This window comes from Eleutherodactylus coqui, chromosome 1 (assembly GCF_035609145.1).
Source record: "Eleutherodactylus coqui strain aEleCoq1 chromosome 1, aEleCoq1.hap1, whole genome shotgun sequence".
Lineage (NCBI taxonomy): Eukaryota > Metazoa > Chordata > Amphibia > Anura > Eleutherodactylidae > Eleutherodactylus > Eleutherodactylus coqui.
The window spans coordinates 470,689,238-470,709,833 of NC_089837.1; the positions used below are offsets into that span (position 1 = coordinate 470,689,238).

Sequence of the window (20,596 nt, forward strand, 5' to 3'; positions counted from 1 at the left end):
AGGCCACTCTCACACATACAACGCTTTTTACCACTACTAGTGTGGTGTCCTGAACGCCATCCTAACTGCGGTACTACGCTCTCATTGATTTTAATGGGGTTACCCAGACCTGGGCTAAAATGCGGTGTTTCTAACGGCGCAATTTGCAAGAGCTATCTGTTCTAGCTTTGCATTTTTCCATTTTTGAACGCCCCTCCTCACCCATGACAAAGATAGGGTGCATTAAAAAGCGCCGTACCACACGTTCAAAACCGCCGCTCGAAATTGCTGTAAAAATACCACAATTTCGAGCTGCTTTTTCTGAACGCATCTGTGAAAGTAGCCTTTGGGTGGTTCATGTTTGTCTTTGTACTTTTGAACCACAATTAAGAAAAACACATAAAAAAATCAGCATGTGGTATTCAAAGACTACATAAGTTTTTAAAAAACTGCCTACACTATTAAAAGCTGCATGTGTTTTTGATGCGTTTTTTAATTGTGTGTGAAGTGCATACAGTACATACAGGGAGATGTATAACTTATACCATAGATAGATAGATATGAGAGAGAGATATAAGAGAAAGAGAGATATGAGATAGATAGATAAATAGATATGAGATAGATAGATAGATATGAGCTAGATAAATAGATATGAGCTAGATAGATAGATAGATATGAGATAGATAGATAAATAGATAGATAGATAGTTAGATAGATAGATAGATAGATACAGAGGCGTCACTTGAAGCTACTGGACTGCAATACAAAGTCTGTAACAGGCCCCTAACTATAATGCTTTATTCATAGTACTGGGCTCCCTATATGGAGATGAAAGGCCTTATGGGCCTCCTAAGGCTCCTGGGCCCAGGTGCAACTGCATCCTCTGCATCCCCTATAGTTACGCCCTTGGTCATAGTACCTTGTACCTTGTACCTATAATTGCATTTTTTACTTTTACAAACCTCGTTATATAAGAATAAAAAAGGAAAAATTTAAAAATAACATAAAGATATAACACAGATTAAAATATGGCTTTGTGAATGTGCTACAAGATAAGTTTAAAAATTTTATTATAGTGACGCTCTGTTCCGAAACTGAAGAGGGTGGGGGATATGTTAACTGCAGTTGTAATTCTCTATTGTCCCTCCTTCCAAGATGGCCAATACAATCTTCAATCTACCTATCCCCACAATGCATTGGAAGCAATTCACTATACCTCCTGCCTGATTGGCCAGAGCTGCTCACATGATCAGCATTGTCCAATGAGAGAGCAGTGAACAGTGTGCATTAGGTCCTCTCCTGTCCTGTGATAGAATTTTTTCCCCAAATCACTAATATCTCATATCATGTAATTTATCTAAGAATGTCTGTTACATTTAGGGACAATTCGCACGGGCAAGTTTAACATCCAAGTTCCATCCGAGTTTGCAACTGACAGAACTCTCTAACTTGAACCCATTAAAGTGAATGCAGTCATTCACATGTGCAATTTTTTTTTTTTACAGGGCAATAGTCCATGCTTAAAAAAATTGCAGCATGTCCTTTATTATGTAAAATACATCCTTTGATTGCCACACATGCCATATGTAAATTGACTTCTTAAAGTCATAGAGGTGGAGCCTTGCTGAATAGTCACAAAGACCAGTCCCTAAGAATTACCATTCTGGCTTGACTGATTTCCCTGAGGCATGGATCGATCATGATCAAAATGTTCAAAATTCTGTGCATACACCATTGTCTTCTAGTTCTCCGGCATGAGGAGTGAGGCTGGGTATACTTGCATTGGCTTCACCGGCCTCTGCGACTAGTCAGCCAAATGGCTCCATCTCCATGACTTTGAGAAGTTTATTGGCATACAGCACATGCAGCAATCAAAGCTCATCTTTGCTATAATACAGGTACTAATTATATGTATAGATACATGATTAGAAAGCTATTTAACTACAGTACATGGCAGTGCAGATGTATTACGTGGGTAGATGCTGCTTACCAGTTCCCTTTAAATTTCACATAGAGCAAGTTAATCTTTATTTTCAAGGGGATGAGTGGGAATTCAAAAGTTGCTGTGGGGCCCAGTCTCTTTTAGTACTGCCCCTGGTCTTACTATTTTCTTGGGACAAAAAAGAGTTAAAACAACTGAATGCATTAAGTTGGAAAATGTCCCGTACACCACCCCCCTAACATGCGTTGTAGCACCAAATGCCGGCTGCAGTTGCAACTTGAAGAAAGTCTTCTTACCCTATACATTGTGAAATGTAAGCTAAGTCAGATGTCTATATACTGTATGTAGCTTTGTGTATACTGTAATTTAGAATGTCTTAAAGTGTGCATATATTCATATATTTATCTTTTTTTCTATTAAAAGGACTATTTGCACAGCACTCATGGGAAGGAGATGGATCTGTTGAGAACAACAGTAAAGGTACCAGGCAAGAGACCACCAAGAGCTATTTCTGCATGTGGCCCATCAGCCAGTATCAATGGCTTATTAAAAGATGTGAGCAGCCCATCGGTGATAGATGCCCCCAGTACCAAGCCTCCAACAACAAGTAAGTGATGTACATGTACACATTACTGTGCATCATGCAAGGTAGGGTCTTCGCTAAAACTAGGTCCCTAAAGAGAAGCTTTCAGGGACTCTGCAGACAGGAACTTATATGTTGCCAATACAGGTAGTTTTATGGATGGGATATGTACATACAGTAGTTCTCCGTTTATGCCTATGGATACACCCAACTGAAATAAAAGTATGATATATATATATCATATTTGAGACATTCTCTACACATTGATTCATTCAGATGGGGGAACAGTGGCAAGATTCCCAGTTTTTGTCCCACTACCAATCAAACACTCATGTTACAGCGCACTGTCACTGCTTCCCTGGTTCACCTGCTAGTTGGACCATAGTCAGGTACTGCCATCTTGCACACCTGTGCCTCCCTGGTGTCTTCCGGTAGGGTGCGTGTGCCCTTCCGCTCCCTCTATGTAAAGGCCAGTCCATGAGCCATAAACATATTCCCCACCAATCCTTATCCAGGCCTCACTATATTAGACATCCTCCTCATATGGAGGATGCCCAAGCAATCGGTCTGCTGTAGCCATTTTGACAAAGCCCCAGCTTCTGTATTCCAATTCTGACTTTCGCCAGTGTTCCTGACATTTCTGATTTCTATGCTCCCTGACCACAGGTCTGTATTCTGGACTTTGTTATTGCCTGCTGCCTGCCCTATTTTTCCGCTTGGACCTCATTATTGCGCCTCTACCACCAGCTCTGACCATAGCTAGTCCTTTGGGAATAAACCTGTTCACACCATCACATGCCATGCTTCAGCCCTGTGCAACATCAGAGCCACAACACCAAGATTACCTCTGCAATTAACAGCTTGGGGACTCTGCAGCAAAAGACCAAATCATGCTTGGAGAGGTCAAGGGTGAAAATCGGGGTTCCATAAGTGCTACCTCCTCAGAAAGCTCTAAGTCAAAACTGTGTGTGGCAAGGTGGATGCACATCCGTCTACCTGGTAACTTATCCTCATATCAGACACATATCCTCTATCTTCTGGACAGGTGATAAATGCAAAATTTGGCAAAAACTTTTTAAGCATTGCTTATATTACACCTATACCTCTCGAAACTGATTGACTTACAATGGGATCCATGTACAGGAAAAATAGCTGTAACCCCCACGATCATGAGAACAAGGGTCCTGTGTCCTCCCACATGAATGAGTGCGTGCTTTACTGCTCTATTCATTTCTGTGGGACTGGCGAAGAGAAGCCAAGTATAGCACTTGGAAGGACAGGTATTTCAACAAGACCCTGTTTGATGCTCCTTGATGTTGGGCGTTGCTGACCATTTTCCAGTAATCTCAATAGATTCCACATTGGATGCCCAAAGACACCGCACAGAAGATTAAAATAAACTCATGGATAAGGGCACCAAGACAAGCAACAATGTATGCGCACACATATAACCGCGATGCAGCAACTGACTAATGGCTTCTACTTTAATACTATCCTAAGCATAAGGCTCACACGGGGCGGATTTTCCGCATGAAATTCTGTCTGGAATTTCGCTGCGGCAAATCCGCCTGCAACCGCTAACCCCTGGATTAGTCAGCCATGTGGACAGGATTTCTCAGAAATCTTGTCCACACAGGATGGCAAATCTGTCGCGGCAAAGCCAGCAGAAGCCGGCGTTGTGGCGCGGGTTCGCTGGCTGCAGCATGTCCATTCTTTTTTTTTCCTGCTGCGGCCGCGCTCTCCACTATGGAAGCGCCGTCCGCAATGGAAAAGTGTGTGGCCAAGCTGCTTCAAAACTTGCAGCTAAGTGCCGTGGGTTTTGAAGCAGAGCTTTCTCGGCAGAAATCTTGTGGTTTTTCACTGCGGCCAAACCGCGAGATTTCTGCCGAAAGTACGCCGCGTGAGGACCCAGCCTTAATGTTAACAGCTGAGAAAACCTAATATACAAACAAATCAGTGCGTAAACAGTTCGCTCACTGATCTGTTGGTGTATTTGACCACACAGAAGGTGTCGTAATAAAGTAGTATTTTATTTGAACTTATACAACGCTTTTCAATCCCTACTTTGGATCGACGTCAGGTAAACAATTGTTGATACTAATCCACAAAAATAAACATAAAGTGATGCTAATGAGGATAAAAGTTACAAATGGAAGCAAACATATTCATAAAAAGACGTGATGAGTGATTTTGATAAGACCAAGGGAATCAATAAACAGCTGTATAGACAGTAAGGCCCCCTGCACACGGCAGAGACAGATGCCGCAGTGGCATCCACGTGTACCTGGTTACTTCAGTTTTCATCTGGACTGCGGATGGTATGCACGTTGAGCTGTTGGACATGCGCAGTACAGGTCTTTTTTTTTAACTCCTGATTTTCCCATGTCATCCGTGACTTTTTCGCAATGTCAATTGTAGAAGGGCCGGGAATCGGACGGCTTCCATTGATTTAAATGGAAGCTGTTCGTGTAGAATCTGTGCAAAAACGGAGGATGCTGCAATTTTTCTCCACTTGCATAAATAGATAGATAGATAGAATATGGCAAAGGTCACTATAAGGGTCAAAAAGCTCACACTTGCTGTCTTGCATTCCTTTTATATGCCAAATGGTGCCCTACCTGTAAAACCTCCAATGGTTTGGCTCAGCACTTAAATATAGGCTTGCTACAGCTTAAAAACCATTATCTCCCACTCATATTTCTATGGCGGACGTTGGCAACACTTGGCAATCTCCAGCAGTCCCATAGAGATGAAGGGTGGTAATGTGCATGCTCCATTCATAAGGGGAGACATGGTAATCGCATTCTTCTGATGAGTTGGGGTTCCCGCAAGTCATACACTTATCCTGTGAATACGGAATAAGTTTAAAATTTGGGGCAACCACTTTTAGGAGTAGCGGGCTGGATATCATCAGTGATCAGGACAGGAAGGGGGGGTGTTGGATTCACTGCCATTGAAATTAATGGGAGCGCTGCACTTCTATTACACTTCCAGCTTCTCTTATGATCAGGACCAGACTTCCCATCCTGACCATAAAGAGGAGCAGGAAGTGTAGAAGCATGGAATTCCCATTAATTTCAATGAGAGTAAAGCCGGCACTCCCACTTCCTGCTTTGACCACTTATGATGATCTCCTATAAGCTGCATTGACAACGGGCTGGATGATCAGCTGATAGAAGGGGATCCTGAGTGGTGGATCCCCGTCGATCAACTACTGATAGCCTATCCAGAGGTCATCAGTTGAAAGAGTCCAGAATTCCCCTTTAAGTATCCAATATGCACTTGGTACTTGATAACACAGAGGTTAATCTCAGGCAGAGTATGCAGTGGTGTAGCATTTGCCATTACTGCACATTGTATCATGATTACATAGTGCCACCTAGTGGCTAAAGACATTCATGTTTATGGCATCAACAGTTGGTTACAGTGAATCTTTCACACATTAGATTGAATTTGCAAGACAATAGAACTGGCAGCTGCCATCTGAACATCACAGAGAAGTGTCTCTTAAAGTATGTTAATGCTTGAATGCAGCTTAATATCGCCAATAACTTATGAGTGAATTGCTTCTAAAATGACTACTTTATCTTACATCGCCTTTTTAGCAAGCTTGCCCCATCTGGATTAGAAGCCTATGAAAGGTTATCAACTCTGCTGGAATGCATGTTTTAATTATCTCTTTTCACAACAGTCACGGTAATTGCGTCTTATAGCTGAGTTTAATTGTTATGTTCTGTCTCAGCTGAGTAATTTCTTTGTACTCTCTTGTTCCAACTATAATCTTAGCGTCTTTTTTTTGTTTATTGGGCTTGCATAAAATCTTTAATAAAACAGAGAACATAAGCAGGTGGGAAATTAACTGTTGCTTTAAGATTATAAGGGAACCTGTCAACATCACAATGCAATCTACCAGCATCATAATAGAGCAAGAAAAGCCGAGAAGATTGATATAAGTGATGCTGAAACTTTTTACAGAAAGCTATGCAATGTGTTGATTGAAATCCCTGATCATTCAGAGTCCAGTGGGTGGAGTAACCTAACTGACAACTTTCTTAATATGACTGTGAATGCAGAGAGAGCTGTCAATCACTCATAGAGCCGCCCACTGGATACCAGATGAACAGGCAATTAAATGATGAAATTACAAATGATGCTAAATCTTTTGTCACAAAACTATGTATCAACCTGCTCCTCTCTACCTGTTCTATAACATGATGCCCACATCTCAGACTGCAGGTTCAACATGACAGGTTTCCTTTAAGGGCTTGTACATACTAGAATGGAACATATACAATAGTGTATGACACTTGTGCAACACCCCAGAGGGATGACCCCAGACACTTGACTACTGTTCAGAGCTGGGAGGGATAAATGTTGGCTTGTTATGGCAGCACTTACCAGGCTCTGGTCCCGGAGGGATGACACGTAGCCAAGGCCAGAGCAGAATTGCAGGCAAGCTTAGACACCCCTAGGACAGGGAATGCCAATAAATGGGATTGGGGGAGTAGTAGTACTTATCACTCGTGACACCAATGTCATAGAATTCACAGCACTTTGCTACTTCTTACTCAACTAACCTGCTCCTTGGGGTTGTGGTTGGATGCCGCAAGCTGTCACATGCTGCACTCCACTTCTGCTCACTCCCAGCCTGTAGGGCTCGCGCATGCTCCCACCTCATTTCTTAAAGAGCCAACTCATTGGCTTTGGTTTTCGTTCATGGAGGTCTGGTTTATGCCAGTGCCGTTTTGGATTTTCCTAGCACTTGTAGGAGTGTCTATGGGAGTGTTCTGCTACCTGTTGTACCTGCTTAGTAATTGGGAAGGGCTTTCATTCTTATCATGGCTTTGGACCTGATTATTCTCAGTCGTCATCTTATGGTTGTTGGAATTAGAGCTGGATCTTGGTCTCCTGTTTTTTCCTGCTCATCTCAAGCTAAGTACTGTGGTTACTGGTTGTATTTGTATTCTTACTTGTTTACTTCTGTCCAAGGTAGGGACAGTGAGTGGCCAAGGAATGTGGATCGGGTGCGTTCTTATCAGGACGGGACATCATCTATAGGCAGCTATGGTCTTTGATTCTAGTCATATAGGGAAAGTTCCTCTCTCCATCTGTTATTCCACACATTACCTGTGGTGGTTCTTTGTTCCACTGTGTAAGCAGAGCCTGGGAACTGTTCGGGGGACCGGTTTCAGTACATCCAGGACAGATGTGTCACTCATGCTCCCTTATCCAGTCCCCCAATGATCACCAGTAATTCCCTGCTATATTAGGCATTCTCCCCTCTGATTGGCTACACTTGACTTTCATTGACCTTATTTGTCACAATAATCACCCAAGCAGGGCTAAAGAGCTGGATCCCGGCAGTGGCGGAAAGATAAGTACAGCTCAGTTTATTATTTTCATAGAGACAGCCCTGTTAAAGGATGTTGTTTGGTAACCAGTCCACGTCTTTAAGGAGTCAAATAAAGGATCTGATTGGATCTCTGATATTGAACAATTTTCACTATACTCGGTCTCATATGGGCATAAAACAGATTAGGAGCCAATGTCTGGACATACATTTCAAGAAAATCTGTTATTTGGTTTGCTTTGTATACAGGACATTGTTTCACAGGCAGATAGCTGATTTCATAGAGGAGTCCTGCAGGAAAGAGACTTCCAACATTGAGCATAAGGCTGAAAACACATTGCAGTGGGCGCAACTACGCTCAGCAGCATAGAGCGTAGTTGCGCCTGAACAAAGGACATTTTCTCTCCCCCGCTGGTAGCTCAAGGAAGCTTAGGTACAATTCATTTTAAGTAACAGCAGGCTAGAACTCAGAGGTAGGGAGGATACACAGGATGAACACGGTCCTACAGTCAATGTTATCCGTACGGTACCGCTCCTGGACTGGGAGCACTCCAGAGGAGGAAGGGGGGTAGGGGTCACACCACAGACACTCCGGCAGACAATTATTGACAGGAAGGCTAAAACAATAAACACCCTGCACAGCAGGCACGTGGGTGTAACTCAGTTGCGTACCTCTGTGCGGTGATCCTGACTTTGGACAGCCACACAGGAAAAGCCTGTAGTGTGAACTGATACCTGTACAGAACTATTATAGGACTCTCTCTCTCTCTCTCTCTCTGAGGGTAGGACTCAGTCCATTCACATCCACACTCCAAACGCTACAGGATATCGCTCCTTCTCTTCCATCTTCACCTACATGGAAGCTGAAGGTGCTTCCATGTGGCTCTTTGTTAGCACTCTCTTGAGTCCCTGAACAAGATGGCGCTCACAGATTGAAGACAAAACTCAGACCCTTCCCTGCTCTCACTTGTACCACATGACATAACAAACTGATACATCTACATGCAGGCAGTATTTTTTTTAATGATAACCTCTTCAAGCGCCGCAGCTGTGCAACACATGCATTGGATATGACAGGACAAGCTTTGCACAGTGCATCTACATAGAACAAAACATGTATGACATTTATGGAGGGGACCAGGATGGTGTTCTGGGCCACTACACTTGTATAGATTTTTATCTTCCATACATTGTCATACAGACTGTGTTAGATTCTGGGTGTACAGAGAAAGTTTCTCTTAGGAGTAATGCTTCTAGGGAAAATACACCCCCAACCCCATACATATAAAATCTGATGAAGGATACAAAGAATTTTTTTACTATACAATTCCAATAGAAAAAGTCTTTGACTAACTGGTGAAACTGGAGGCATAGAGTTACAGTAGATAGTTTATATAGCTCTTGTAAACACTATAACGACTCCATACAAATTGGAGCCTTCACCAATACCCCTAAAACTGGTGTTTAAGACTGTCTAAGAGCCATAAAACAACTCCTTCTCCTCTTCTTCTTCCTCCTCTTCTCCCTCTTCTTCTTCTTCTTCCTCTTCCTCTTCTTCCTCTTCCTCCTGTTCTCCTTCTTTTTCCTCTTCTTCCTCTTCTTCCTCCTCTTCCATAAATGTGGTTCAGTGATTAGCACTGTTGCCTTGTAGGTTCAAATCTGACCAAAGACATTATCTGCATGGCGTTTTTATGAATGCTTGTAGAAACCTATGCAAACATCCATGCTGATGTTGACCTTGGTCAGATTTGAATCTAGGACCTCAGTGCTGCAAGACAACAGTGCTATCCACTGAGAGAATGAGTTTTAGTATGTTTAGCCGAGACAAACCTTTGAGGTTTGCACCAAACTTTGAGCAAAGTTCCACCTAAAACAGGGCTTGACTGTTTTGTTTCGCTCAACACTACTTCCAAAATATTAATCCATATTTACAGGACCATTTTAAGACTCAATCTTGATCAAACCAGGAATGTCCTCAAGGCCCCCCACATATGCTCATTTTGGACACATTTGCATAAGCCATGCCACTTTCAGGTCTGTTAAATGTGATAAACCCACAAAGAGTGAATGGATTGGAGGCATGTACATGTATATAGTAATCTCTGAGTTATTTTGTAGAATCAAGGCAGAATAAATGTAGTAAAGCAAGTAGTTACTAATAACAACATGAGCCTTGCAACCATCTAGCATCTACAAACATACTGTAATAATGTTATCAAATATATCATGTTGTCTTGTTTTCCTGAAACTTGATCTAGGCAGGGGTGTAGGTAGGATTTTGTCAAGGAATGCATTGGTTCAAGATCAAATATATGGTCGCCCTGCTCTCCCTGTATCATGTGGCCTTATACCTAAACTATCCTTCAGCACTAAGCGAGTTAATCCTTCCCAGTGCCCCCTAGCCCAGCTGCAAGCTAATGAGCCATTACTCATCTATTTAACTGAGCCAGAGATGCTCCTCTTTGCCTGAGTTTTGGGGTTTATTTGTTTCTTGCTCCTAGCAAAGGTATTCTGCTTCTGATTTCCAAGCACCAACCGTTGGACTTGTTATTTGGATTTGCTTGAACTCTGCCTGCCCTGACCTTTGGAATTGTTACCTGGATTTGCTTGAACTCTGCCTGCCCCATCGACAGTCAGACTTGTGACCCAGATCTTGTTTGCATGCCACCAGCCCCAACATTGGTCCCTATCCTGACTGTGCGCTTTGGCCTGAAAACAGAAGTAATGTCAGAGCACTACCACATGCCAAAAAATGGAGAAGCTGGGAAAATGCATGCTTACTTGAGGCATTCAGACTTGCAAATCCACCAAACTGTAGTAGATAGTGTGTTGCACCAGTGCTGAGCCCCATGGGTGAGCCGCCACCTACACTGTGACTATTTCAGGGGGTAGCAGCCTGTTCATTCCCCTGCAGCGAAGGCCAGATCCCTGTGCAGAGGTTAAAGGGTGAATACCAGGGAGCCATCGGGATAACGGCCTTTGGTCTAGCCCAAAGTCAAACCAGTTAGTTGGCACAGTGGGTCCATACCCGCTGGTCGTAACAATAGATTTGAAAGCAAAAACATGATTTCATGATACTCTGTTGGGAAATACTTCTGCAATGTGTGTTTATTGTGGTCACCCAGTGGTTGTGATATGTGCTATGGGCTGCTGAGGATTTTGCTAGCGAGCCACGAGAATATATTGAATTTCTATAGTGAGAAACTGAAGTCCTTAGAAAATTTGCAGAGAGGTAAGGTTGGACACATCTGTATGCACTTGTCAGTGCCCTCAAAATAAAGTGACCATAAAAATGTCAGCTGCAGTGCCCTGTCTCATTCCTAACATTACTATCCACAGTTCTGCCTGCTTGTGAATGCCCATGAAATAAGGCTGCCCATACACATTAGATCACATTTGGTAGCCATTGGCCACTCATTCAGTTAACAGCTATTTTGCCCAACACCCCAAAACACATGCACTCTTGGCCAAGCATATATGTGTTCTGAGTATACATAGGTCATAAAACTGTTACCAGACACCTCTAGCAATGGTTTATCTCCCCAAGAACAAAAGCATCCGACATGATGAAATTTAGCTGGTCTCCCCCAACATCTGCCAACAGGGGCTAGTCACCTGCTTTGGCAAATCTACATCTAATGTGTACAGTCACCCTAAGTATACAATATCGATTTTAGCTATTGTTCAGGCCATACACCAGAGGTCCTCGATCTCGTATACCTTGTGAGTCACAATTAAAGGGAAACCGTCATCACCATCTCAACCCCACACTTAACTTCACTGACTGGCAGTGGATGAAGAATCAATCCCTTGTAATGCCCTCTTTTTTCATAATAAGCCAATGTTCCTCTGCAATTAGCTTTCAAATGTATCCTGTGCTATATGCAGATTAGCAGACAAGAGTCATCTGGCCGAGAAAAGCTTTAACTCTGAGTCGTGGTCGGAAGCCACATTCTAGTAAAAAATGGTAATATATTAAATGTGGTGGAATTGAAGATTATGAAAATTACATTTGCAGATTGAAATTTGAAACACTGTTATGATACCATTAGATTACCAATGTTCTGCATGTAGGACTTGCCAGTAATATTGTTAATGTGAACACCATGTTGTAGCCAGTAATTCAAGGCTACAATGGTAGGCCACACAGCAGGGGCTGGTGAGCCATATGTGGCTCCTGAGACACTGATTGGTGAGCACTGCCGTATACTATACTGTACTGTAAGGCAATATTAATCAGTTTGTGTATTTCAGAATGTGAGTAATAGAGACTGTTGGCAGTAATATTCATGCTACACTGATCTATCCACTTGATAGGTTTACTATTACCATATGAACATATTCTAAGCATTTGTAGGGTAATTATTAGTGAACCTGGATTCAGTTACAGTATATTGAATTGACCTAGGCTTGCATGCTTTAATAGAAAACTTTTCTCTAAAAACAGAGAGCAGTTCTACTGGAGATGTGATTTCTAGTCCATCGAGCAACAAGGAGCCTCCATCCTCTCCAATGAGTGAGAAGAAGAAGAATAGGAAGAAGAAGAATATAACCCCCTCGAAAACAGAGGGCTCAGCGGGCCAGGCAGATGGTGAGTTCTCCGCAGTCTTATGTATCAATATATCAAGAAGTCATAGTCAACAGAAACACATTATGATGACATTAGGGCATCCTGGTAATATTAAGAGTTGACCTTATCAGTGACTGTTATTCACTTACCTTACCTCTATCATGATGGTAACATTAAAGGGGTTGTCCCGCGGCAGCAAGTGGGTCTATACACTTCTGTATGGCCATATTAATGCACTTTGTAATGTACATTGTGCATTAATTATGAGCCATACAGAAGTTATAAGAAGTTTTTCACTTACCTGTTCCGTTGCTAGCGTCCTCGTTTCCATGGAGCCGCCTAATTTTCAACGTCTAATGGCCAAATTAGACGCGCTTGCGCAGTCCGGGTCTTCTTCTTTTCTCAATGGGGCCGCTCGTGCAGGATGCCGGCTCCGTGTAGCTCCGCCCCGTCACGTGCCGATTCCAGCCAATCAGGAGGTTGGAATCGGCAATGGACCGCACAGAAGCCCTGCGGTCCACCGAGGGAGAAGATCCCGGCGGCCATCCTCAACCGGTAAGTAAGAAGTCACCGGAGCGCGGGGATTCAGGTAAGCGCTGTGCGGTTTTTTTTTAAGTCCCTGCATCGGGGTTGTCTCGCGCCGAACGGGGGGGGGGGGGGTTGAAAAAAAAAAACCCGTTTCGGCGCGGGACAACCCCTTTAAGCTCACAAAGTCTAAGCTAAATCCATCCTGCCAGTATGTCTGCAATTATGGCTTTCATTTCTATTATATCATCATTTATCATAGAAGATATTAAGAAATATGGGTTGTCCTAATTAATTTTTTTCAATCCATGTTCCCCATGCCAAAACCTAATAAAAGACCCTATACTCACTACTCCTGGCTCCCCCACATGTTCAGCACTGAACTTCTCTACTCTGCCTCAGGTTTGTTTATAGGTGTCACAGGTTGAGATATGGCAGCGCAAGGCTCAGGATACAATGCAGCAGATGGAGTAACCAAAGTATACAATATTTATTTAAGAACGCAGAAATAAAAGTAAACAATGGAATAGTAATGAGTAGGACATTGAATTTCTACATTCAATTATCTAGACACAATATACTATCAGCTATAACGTAGGAATACCCTACAAGCAATATCTACAATACTTTGCTAATATCAGTCCGATTTAACAGGAATGCAGAGTCCAGAACATAACACGGGACATTTCTTTCAAATAGGGCTCATGTACCTCTATAGAAGTCCTCCTACTTGCTCCTGTGTAACATCTCAGTCCTTAAATAAGGACCTTTTCACACTCACTAATATGTTGATGACACTCAGGAGCTCGAGCGATGGCAAATTACGGTATCTCTAACAGTCTGCAGCACAAATTATCCCTTTTTATATCACAGCCTCAACCAATAAGTGTCCAGTGAGCATGCTCAGTTCCATAGGGCCAAATTTTGATACATGCTAGAATTTTGGTGTGCCATTGGGTTGGGTCCCTTACGCAGGCTGCAGAGGCAATCTGTGAAGGGGATGTCACAGACTGCTGCAGCCAATCACAGACTTCAGCACTAGAATACTGAAGTCTGTGATTGGCTGCAGCAGCCTTTGATATTTTTTCAGCCTGTAAAAACAGGGGAGACTAGAGCCACAGCACAGAATATGCAGGACAGGTGAGTATAAGATCTTTTATTATGTTTGGGCATGAGGAACATGGATTAAAAAAAATAATAACTCCGACAACATCCCCCTGGGTGCCGACGCAGGGGAGCGGTGAGTAGCGGCAGTCAGCAGGGGGGAGCAGGGGGAGAGAGAGATCTCCCCTCCATTCCTCCCCGCTCTCCCCTGCAGCTCCCTGCCCGCCGCCGGCACCCGAACCTTTTGTCTCAAGCGGGCAGGTACACGCTAAGGGCAATGCTCGCTCGAGCAATTGCCCTTAGCGAGTATGCTCGCTCATCACTAATTATAATATAACCACTTGTTGAAGAGTAATGCAAATATCCTTTACAGACATGTCAATGGGAAATTTGCATTGATGTATATTATGTAACTAATAGTAAAAGTCTAATATCTGTAACATTTGATAGGAATTTAAGCCCGTTCTCCTTTGCAGAACTGTTGTTCAGACAAGTTGGCAGGATTTCCCAGGGGTGTCCTAAGTTAAAGATAAATGTATAGCCTAGGTGTCCATATGTTACTTATAGCTTTGTCTTTGATCATGCATGAGCAGTCATTGTGTTTCTATGGCTTATTGTATACTAGCTTCTCTTTATAGGAACTCTGCACCTTGTGTCTGACTTCTTGCTTTTCTATATGCTTTAATTCTTTCGTTTTCTTTTCTTTCCCTCTACCCTTTGCCCCTTCTGCTTCACTCTTCGGGACCACCCGCCAGCCAAGCGCAAAATGTGGAAATTAAAAACTTTTGGTAGTTTAAGAAATATTTATAAAACAGGTAAAGAACATATCATAGCTATGTCTATATATCATCCTGGGCTAAGCAGTGTCATGACAAGTACTGGTCTTTGGAGTGTTTGCAGGGAAAATCCAGTGATTCTATGTGCCAATTTCCAGAATGAAAGAGCTCTATGGAATATGAAAACCAGTGAAACATGAAAACGTCACGGTGCTCTTAGAGCATCATGTGCATTTCTTTTTTGAGGCTTTTCAAAGTTCATATTCTTTGTGCTGCAGATCTCGCCTTCCTCCTTGCTCATTAGTAGGTTATCATCACCTGCCATATTAGTTATAGTGAATCTGCAGCTCTGTTCTAGGGTGGTAGCTCATAATATACACTGATTGATCACTATATTGGGAACAACTGGTGCGTGAAATCTTGGGATCAGTAACGCAGTACCACGTGATGGCCAGATCACAATCTGCTCTCAGGTAATATGCTAACCGCTCTTCTGTACAGCAGAAGGTAATATTTGGCAGTCATTGGTAAACCTGGTGAGAGGTGTGGTGCCAGTACGTCTATTACGTCATTCACACTCACGAACTAGCAAAACTCGAAAACAGCAGACATAACTTATGGACAGACATAGCACACTGATTGACAAACACTCAAAACACTCACTTACATACCTGCACACACAGCTAGATGGAATAACTATAGAATGTGCATGGTATTAGTTCATATTTTTTTGCCAAGATGCTTAAGCCCATGAGCCAACTTCAAGGGTCCTCGCTTTCTCGTGGGTCCCTAGTCTAATGAGACAACTTCCACATGAAACCTGCCTGCATATGGGCAATCATCCTGAAAGGGATGGCCCTGCGCTGCAATCTAAAGACCTACCTAGACCTAGATGACAAATGAAACACAGCAGGACTGAACGCAGCTCACACCAACACGCCAGGGATTTGCATACAACACAGAACACCATGCACCCTGAACAGGACTGTCCGCAACTCATGTCCGCAACCCTGCACAGATATGCAGGAACATGACACTGCTTACACTGAACACACTGAACAAACAGAGGAAAGCCTAGCAGCCTCTAGCAGAGGAGCTGGTATATATGAGCAGTAGACCAGTGTTGATTGGCTGGCTGGAGAAATCCCCATGGAACCAGATCAATCAACCCATGTAAAACAACAGATCCCAGCAGCATACTCCAACACAGTCGGATACTCCAATACTTGTTGTCGGTTCCCAAATCACGGTATCAAGAGTGTGCCAAATGGTTGTACCATGGACAGACATCAGACAGAAAATTACACAGCAGCAGGATATGTGTGGTTGATCCTAGAGGTGAATGTCGAGTGCCACATTTGGTATCTCAGCAACAATGTGCCACAGTGGACCAACTGTCCTCACAGTGCAACAGCTGAAAAGTTAGAAAATTTCCACATTGACCATGTCGCTTACCTTGCGTCAACTGGAGTTCAATGGCCGAAGACTGAAAAGGGTTCCCCTGATGACATCATCACCAACAAAGCCTCACATTGGCCCAAGAAAAATGTCAGTGGACCGTGGACATATGGCAGAAGGTGGTCTGGAGTGACAAGTCCAGTTTTCTGCTGAATTATATGACCTGGCCTGTATGTGGTATAAATAGCATGAAGCCATATCCTATGAGTGTACCATTGGAGTTCAATAGGCTGGTGGTGGTTGTGTCATGGTCTGAGGAGCATTTTTCTGGCATATTGGTCATTATACCACAATCCTTGAAAGGTGAATGCTTCATAGATCTGTTAGCTGACCATATGCACCCATATTTTTAGGACATCTTCCCCAACCACAGTGCCATCTTTCAACAGGACAGTGCTCCATGTCATCAAGCTCGGATCACTAAGGAGTGGCTACAGGGACACAACAATGAATTCTTTAGACTGCATTGGCCCCCAAACTCACCAAACTGTAACCCCATTGAACACATTTGTGATATGCCTCAAAGGGCTGTGAGATCTGGTCCCACTTATCTACAAAATGTGCACCAATTGACAGAGCTGCTGCAGCAAGCATGGGTCAAGTTGAGTATGGAGGATGTTCACGACCTTGTGAAATCTGCTCCCCAACATCTGAAACTCATGCTTGGAAAAAAAAAGGTGGGCCAACCAATTATCGAGTAGGTATTCTAATGCAGTGATCATTTAATGTACAGTACTAGTCACTCTTATGCTGTAGAGAGAGACAACCTGGTGCAGTGCTCATGCTGCTGTGATCACAGGACTTTATCAGCTAGCAAGGTCCCTTTACAGAACAAAATGTTTGTCATTCTGAATCAGGGTAAAGTATTCAAGTTATTTAAGCTATATCTCTATTTACTTCTCTTTTACCAAGGAGAAAGTGAAGGGCTAAAATAATTAAAGTTTCCAACTTTTCTGATCCGTATTGAAATTAATTGAATGTTGTATGTGCAGCTGGCAAGTGAATAAAGCTGATAAACGATACAGAGCACTTACATTTTAAATTCTAGATTGGATACTTGAATTTACACACTGAGGTTCATCTCTTCACAGGTTTTTAAGTTATTATTAATGGTGATATGCTTTAAACCCCTATACAATTGATCACAGATATTGGGTAATAACTGGCCCTTTGCTTAGAATGTTTTGTCAAATTTGCATAAATAGAGCAGTGACAGGGCTATAAGTATCATACAAAGCTCTATGATTCTGGAAATCAGTGGTGGTCAGACGGACTGTGATGTATCAAAAGATCATGTTCACATGATTGAAGGACATACGGAAGAAATAGTTGTGTAAACTGAATTTAGAGTTAAAATAATTGTGCAAATTGAGTCATTCAAATTCCTGGTTATGGCAGTATGAACCTAGTGACATCTTCCCTTTATATAGATATCCCATGATAAATACTATATTTCTCTGTTAGATCACACAAACATGTGTTTTTCAGTTAAAACATTTTTTAAATGTACCTTTGTCTAGATATTACTGCTATATACTTGTTATGATGCCTCTTAGTGTACTTTGATTCCCTCTTATAACGTCCACCAAACGTGTTCAGTGCGGCTGACAAGAAGTTGCTTCTAGAAAGTTGATTCTTTTTGGCTGGGCTGCCCGATGCCTAATATTACTCTGCTGTGTACAAGAAGATTCGGTGGTGGGACTGCACTACTGAACATGTGTGACCACAAGCATTGGACAGAAATTAGGTGGACGTTCTGACGGAGAATGAAATGAACACCAGGGGGTGCTATAATACGTATGTCATTGCAATATCTAGACACTGAAGCATTAAATTATTACAATGCAAAAATTCATGTAACACAACCTGCTAGTTTAATGTCATATTTAATGGTGTCCTTAATTCACGCAGACTCAAAAAAACACCAGATGTGAAACTGTTGTAAGGGGTCATTCAATACTGCCTAGTTTAGTTGAATGCAGTTAGCTTAGTAGGTTTGCTTAGAGCCAAATCTGGTAGAGATATCATAGAATGGCTGGGTCTACGTAGAGCAATAAAGGCTCTAATCAGAGGGATGATGATTAATAATTAAACAAAAAGACAACTAAATCCTCTTCCATTTGGGTAGCTTAAAATGTTTTAAACCAAATTCATTGCATTGATTTACTAGTGATTTGTTGGAAAAGTATGAATTAAAGGGGTTGTCCCGCGAAACAAAGTGGGGGTATACACTTCTGTATGGTCATATTAATGCACTTTGTAATATACATCGTGCATTAATTATGAGCCATACAGAAGTTATTCACTTACCTGCTCCATTGCTAGCGTCCTCGTCTCCATGGTGCCGTCTAATTTCAGCGTCTAATCTCTCGATTAGACGCGCTTGCGCAGTCCGGTCTTCTCCCTTCTGAATGGGGCCGCTCGTGCCGGAGAGCTGCTCCTCGTAGCTCCGCCCCATCACCTGTGCCGATTCCAGCCAATCAGGAGGCTGGAATCGGCAATGGAACGCACAGAGCCCACGGTGCACCATGGGAGAAGACCTGCGGTCCACCGTGGGTGAAGATACCGGCGGCCATCTTAGCAAGGTAAGTAAGAAGTCACCGCAGCGTGGGGATTCGGGTAAGTACTATCCGTTTGTTTTTTTTTACCCCTGCATCGGGTTTGTCTCACGCCTATTGAAAAAAAAAAAAAAACCCGTTTCGGCGCGGGACAACCCCTTTAACTAAGCACAGTGATAGTGGATCTGTTGTACGGGCTAGTGCTTGACCATTTCCATTTCATCCAACAGAGGAGAACTTTGAATTCATCATTGTATCTAGCACGGGTCAAACATGGCATTTTGAGACCGGCAGTTTTGAAGAAAGAGATTCTTGGGTTCAGGCTATAGAAAGCCAGATTCTTGCAAGTCTTCAGTGCTGTGAAAGCAGCAAGAATAAGGTAAGCCTTCAAGAATGTAATATGTAGCAAGGTTTTATCAAATTTTACATATATTGAAAAATGACACAATTTAGAAATTTCCAGATTAATGTATTTTTTTTTTTTTGCTAATTAGGAACAATATACAGTCACAACCAATTATTATGTATTACTCCAACAAATCTAAAGTGATATTGCAAATAGTCTCAATTAACCCTTTCCAATCCAATTTGCATCCTGGTTTTCCTAGGGAGCTTACTCTTTTCCTGCCGTTACACAACGGCGCTATCTGCTGGCTAAAGCCAGTACTGCATGAGGTGACACGTTGGATAGGCTCCAACAGCAGAGAGGCTGGCAATATACAGTAAGAGAACCCTGACGGATGTCTTCCAACATCGGAGCTGTACCACCTTAAATCATAATGTCTTCAGACGTCAGACAGTGGATTGGAAAGGGTTAATAGTCTCCTATAGTTTTGCAACCACAGCTTCCATGCGGACCTATATGTCTCCATGTAACAGGCTAGAAGCAAACTTTGTATAGTCAGATTCTGCTATCACACTGCCATCCATGCATAGTCTACTTTTTGTTAATGTAGCAAATGCAGAATTAGGGGACAGATACAAGGTTGTTTTCATCACTTTTAAGACTTTTAACTGGAGCATGCATGCTTGACTGCAGCTCCAGGGGCTATCATTCTCATGATCAGTTGGGGTCCCAGCAGTAGTGCCCCATACATTGATACATGTACTTGAGGGTATGCTGAGAATGTAACATGCATCTGTATAGATTCTATACATTATGTTAATATCTCCTAGGTCCAGGACACATTGGATAGATTCTTTGCTGCTGGTAGTATCTTTTCTCTGCTTCTCAAGACAGTTTTACCTTTCACGATCAATAATCTAATTGTACATCATAAGTTATGCCTGGAAGGAGGCTTGGAGAGGACTTGGCAGCCTAGTGCATTCCATATCAGATGGCTGCCAACTGTTTCATACATTTGACAAATGGCTGTGATCAAAGTTAACTGCGATTATAACCATTTAACTTTTTGAATGTCACAGTTGATGCTGACCACAGCATCTAAGCCGATAGCAGGAGGAAGGGGTCCATTCAGTACCCCTACAAGGCAGTCCTAGGGTGCAGATAGGCTGCCAATGCAGCTGGGGTCTTAGTCAAGACTTCCAGGCCTGCCATAGATACCAGCCTATTATACCCTACCCATGACAGTACGTGTAGGCCATGGATACCATTTTGAGTGCCCTAAGGGGCTAAAATAGAAGGACAACTAAGTTTACTTGTCACTGGTAACAGAATGCAACTGTGAACAGCATGAGTGGCCTAAACGATCTACTATGGCCTGTAGTGTCTCTGGACTTGTCCCCAGAGC

General features: G+C 42.7%; 1 protein-coding gene across 2 annotated transcripts in view; it reads left to right on the top strand.

The window, feature by feature from the left end:
• The window catches only part of AGAP2 (ArfGAP with GTPase domain, ankyrin repeat and PH domain 2), a 270,155-nt gene that overhangs the window by 238,239 nt on the left and 11,320 nt on the right, over positions 1–20,596 (top strand). Inside the window, exons 11-14 of one of the 2 annotated variants that reach the window (XM_066584399.1) lie at positions 2,345–2,528; positions 12,302–12,445; positions 14,809–14,868; positions 19,076–19,224. In XM_066584399.1, coding sequence (XP_066440496.1) covers positions 2,345–2,528; positions 12,302–12,445; positions 14,809–14,868; positions 19,076–19,224 — 537 coding nt within the window. The remainder of the gene's footprint in view (positions 1–2,344; positions 2,529–12,301; positions 12,446–14,808; positions 14,869–19,075; positions 19,225–20,596) is intronic. The other variant, XM_066584400.1, reaches the window with a different exon arrangement.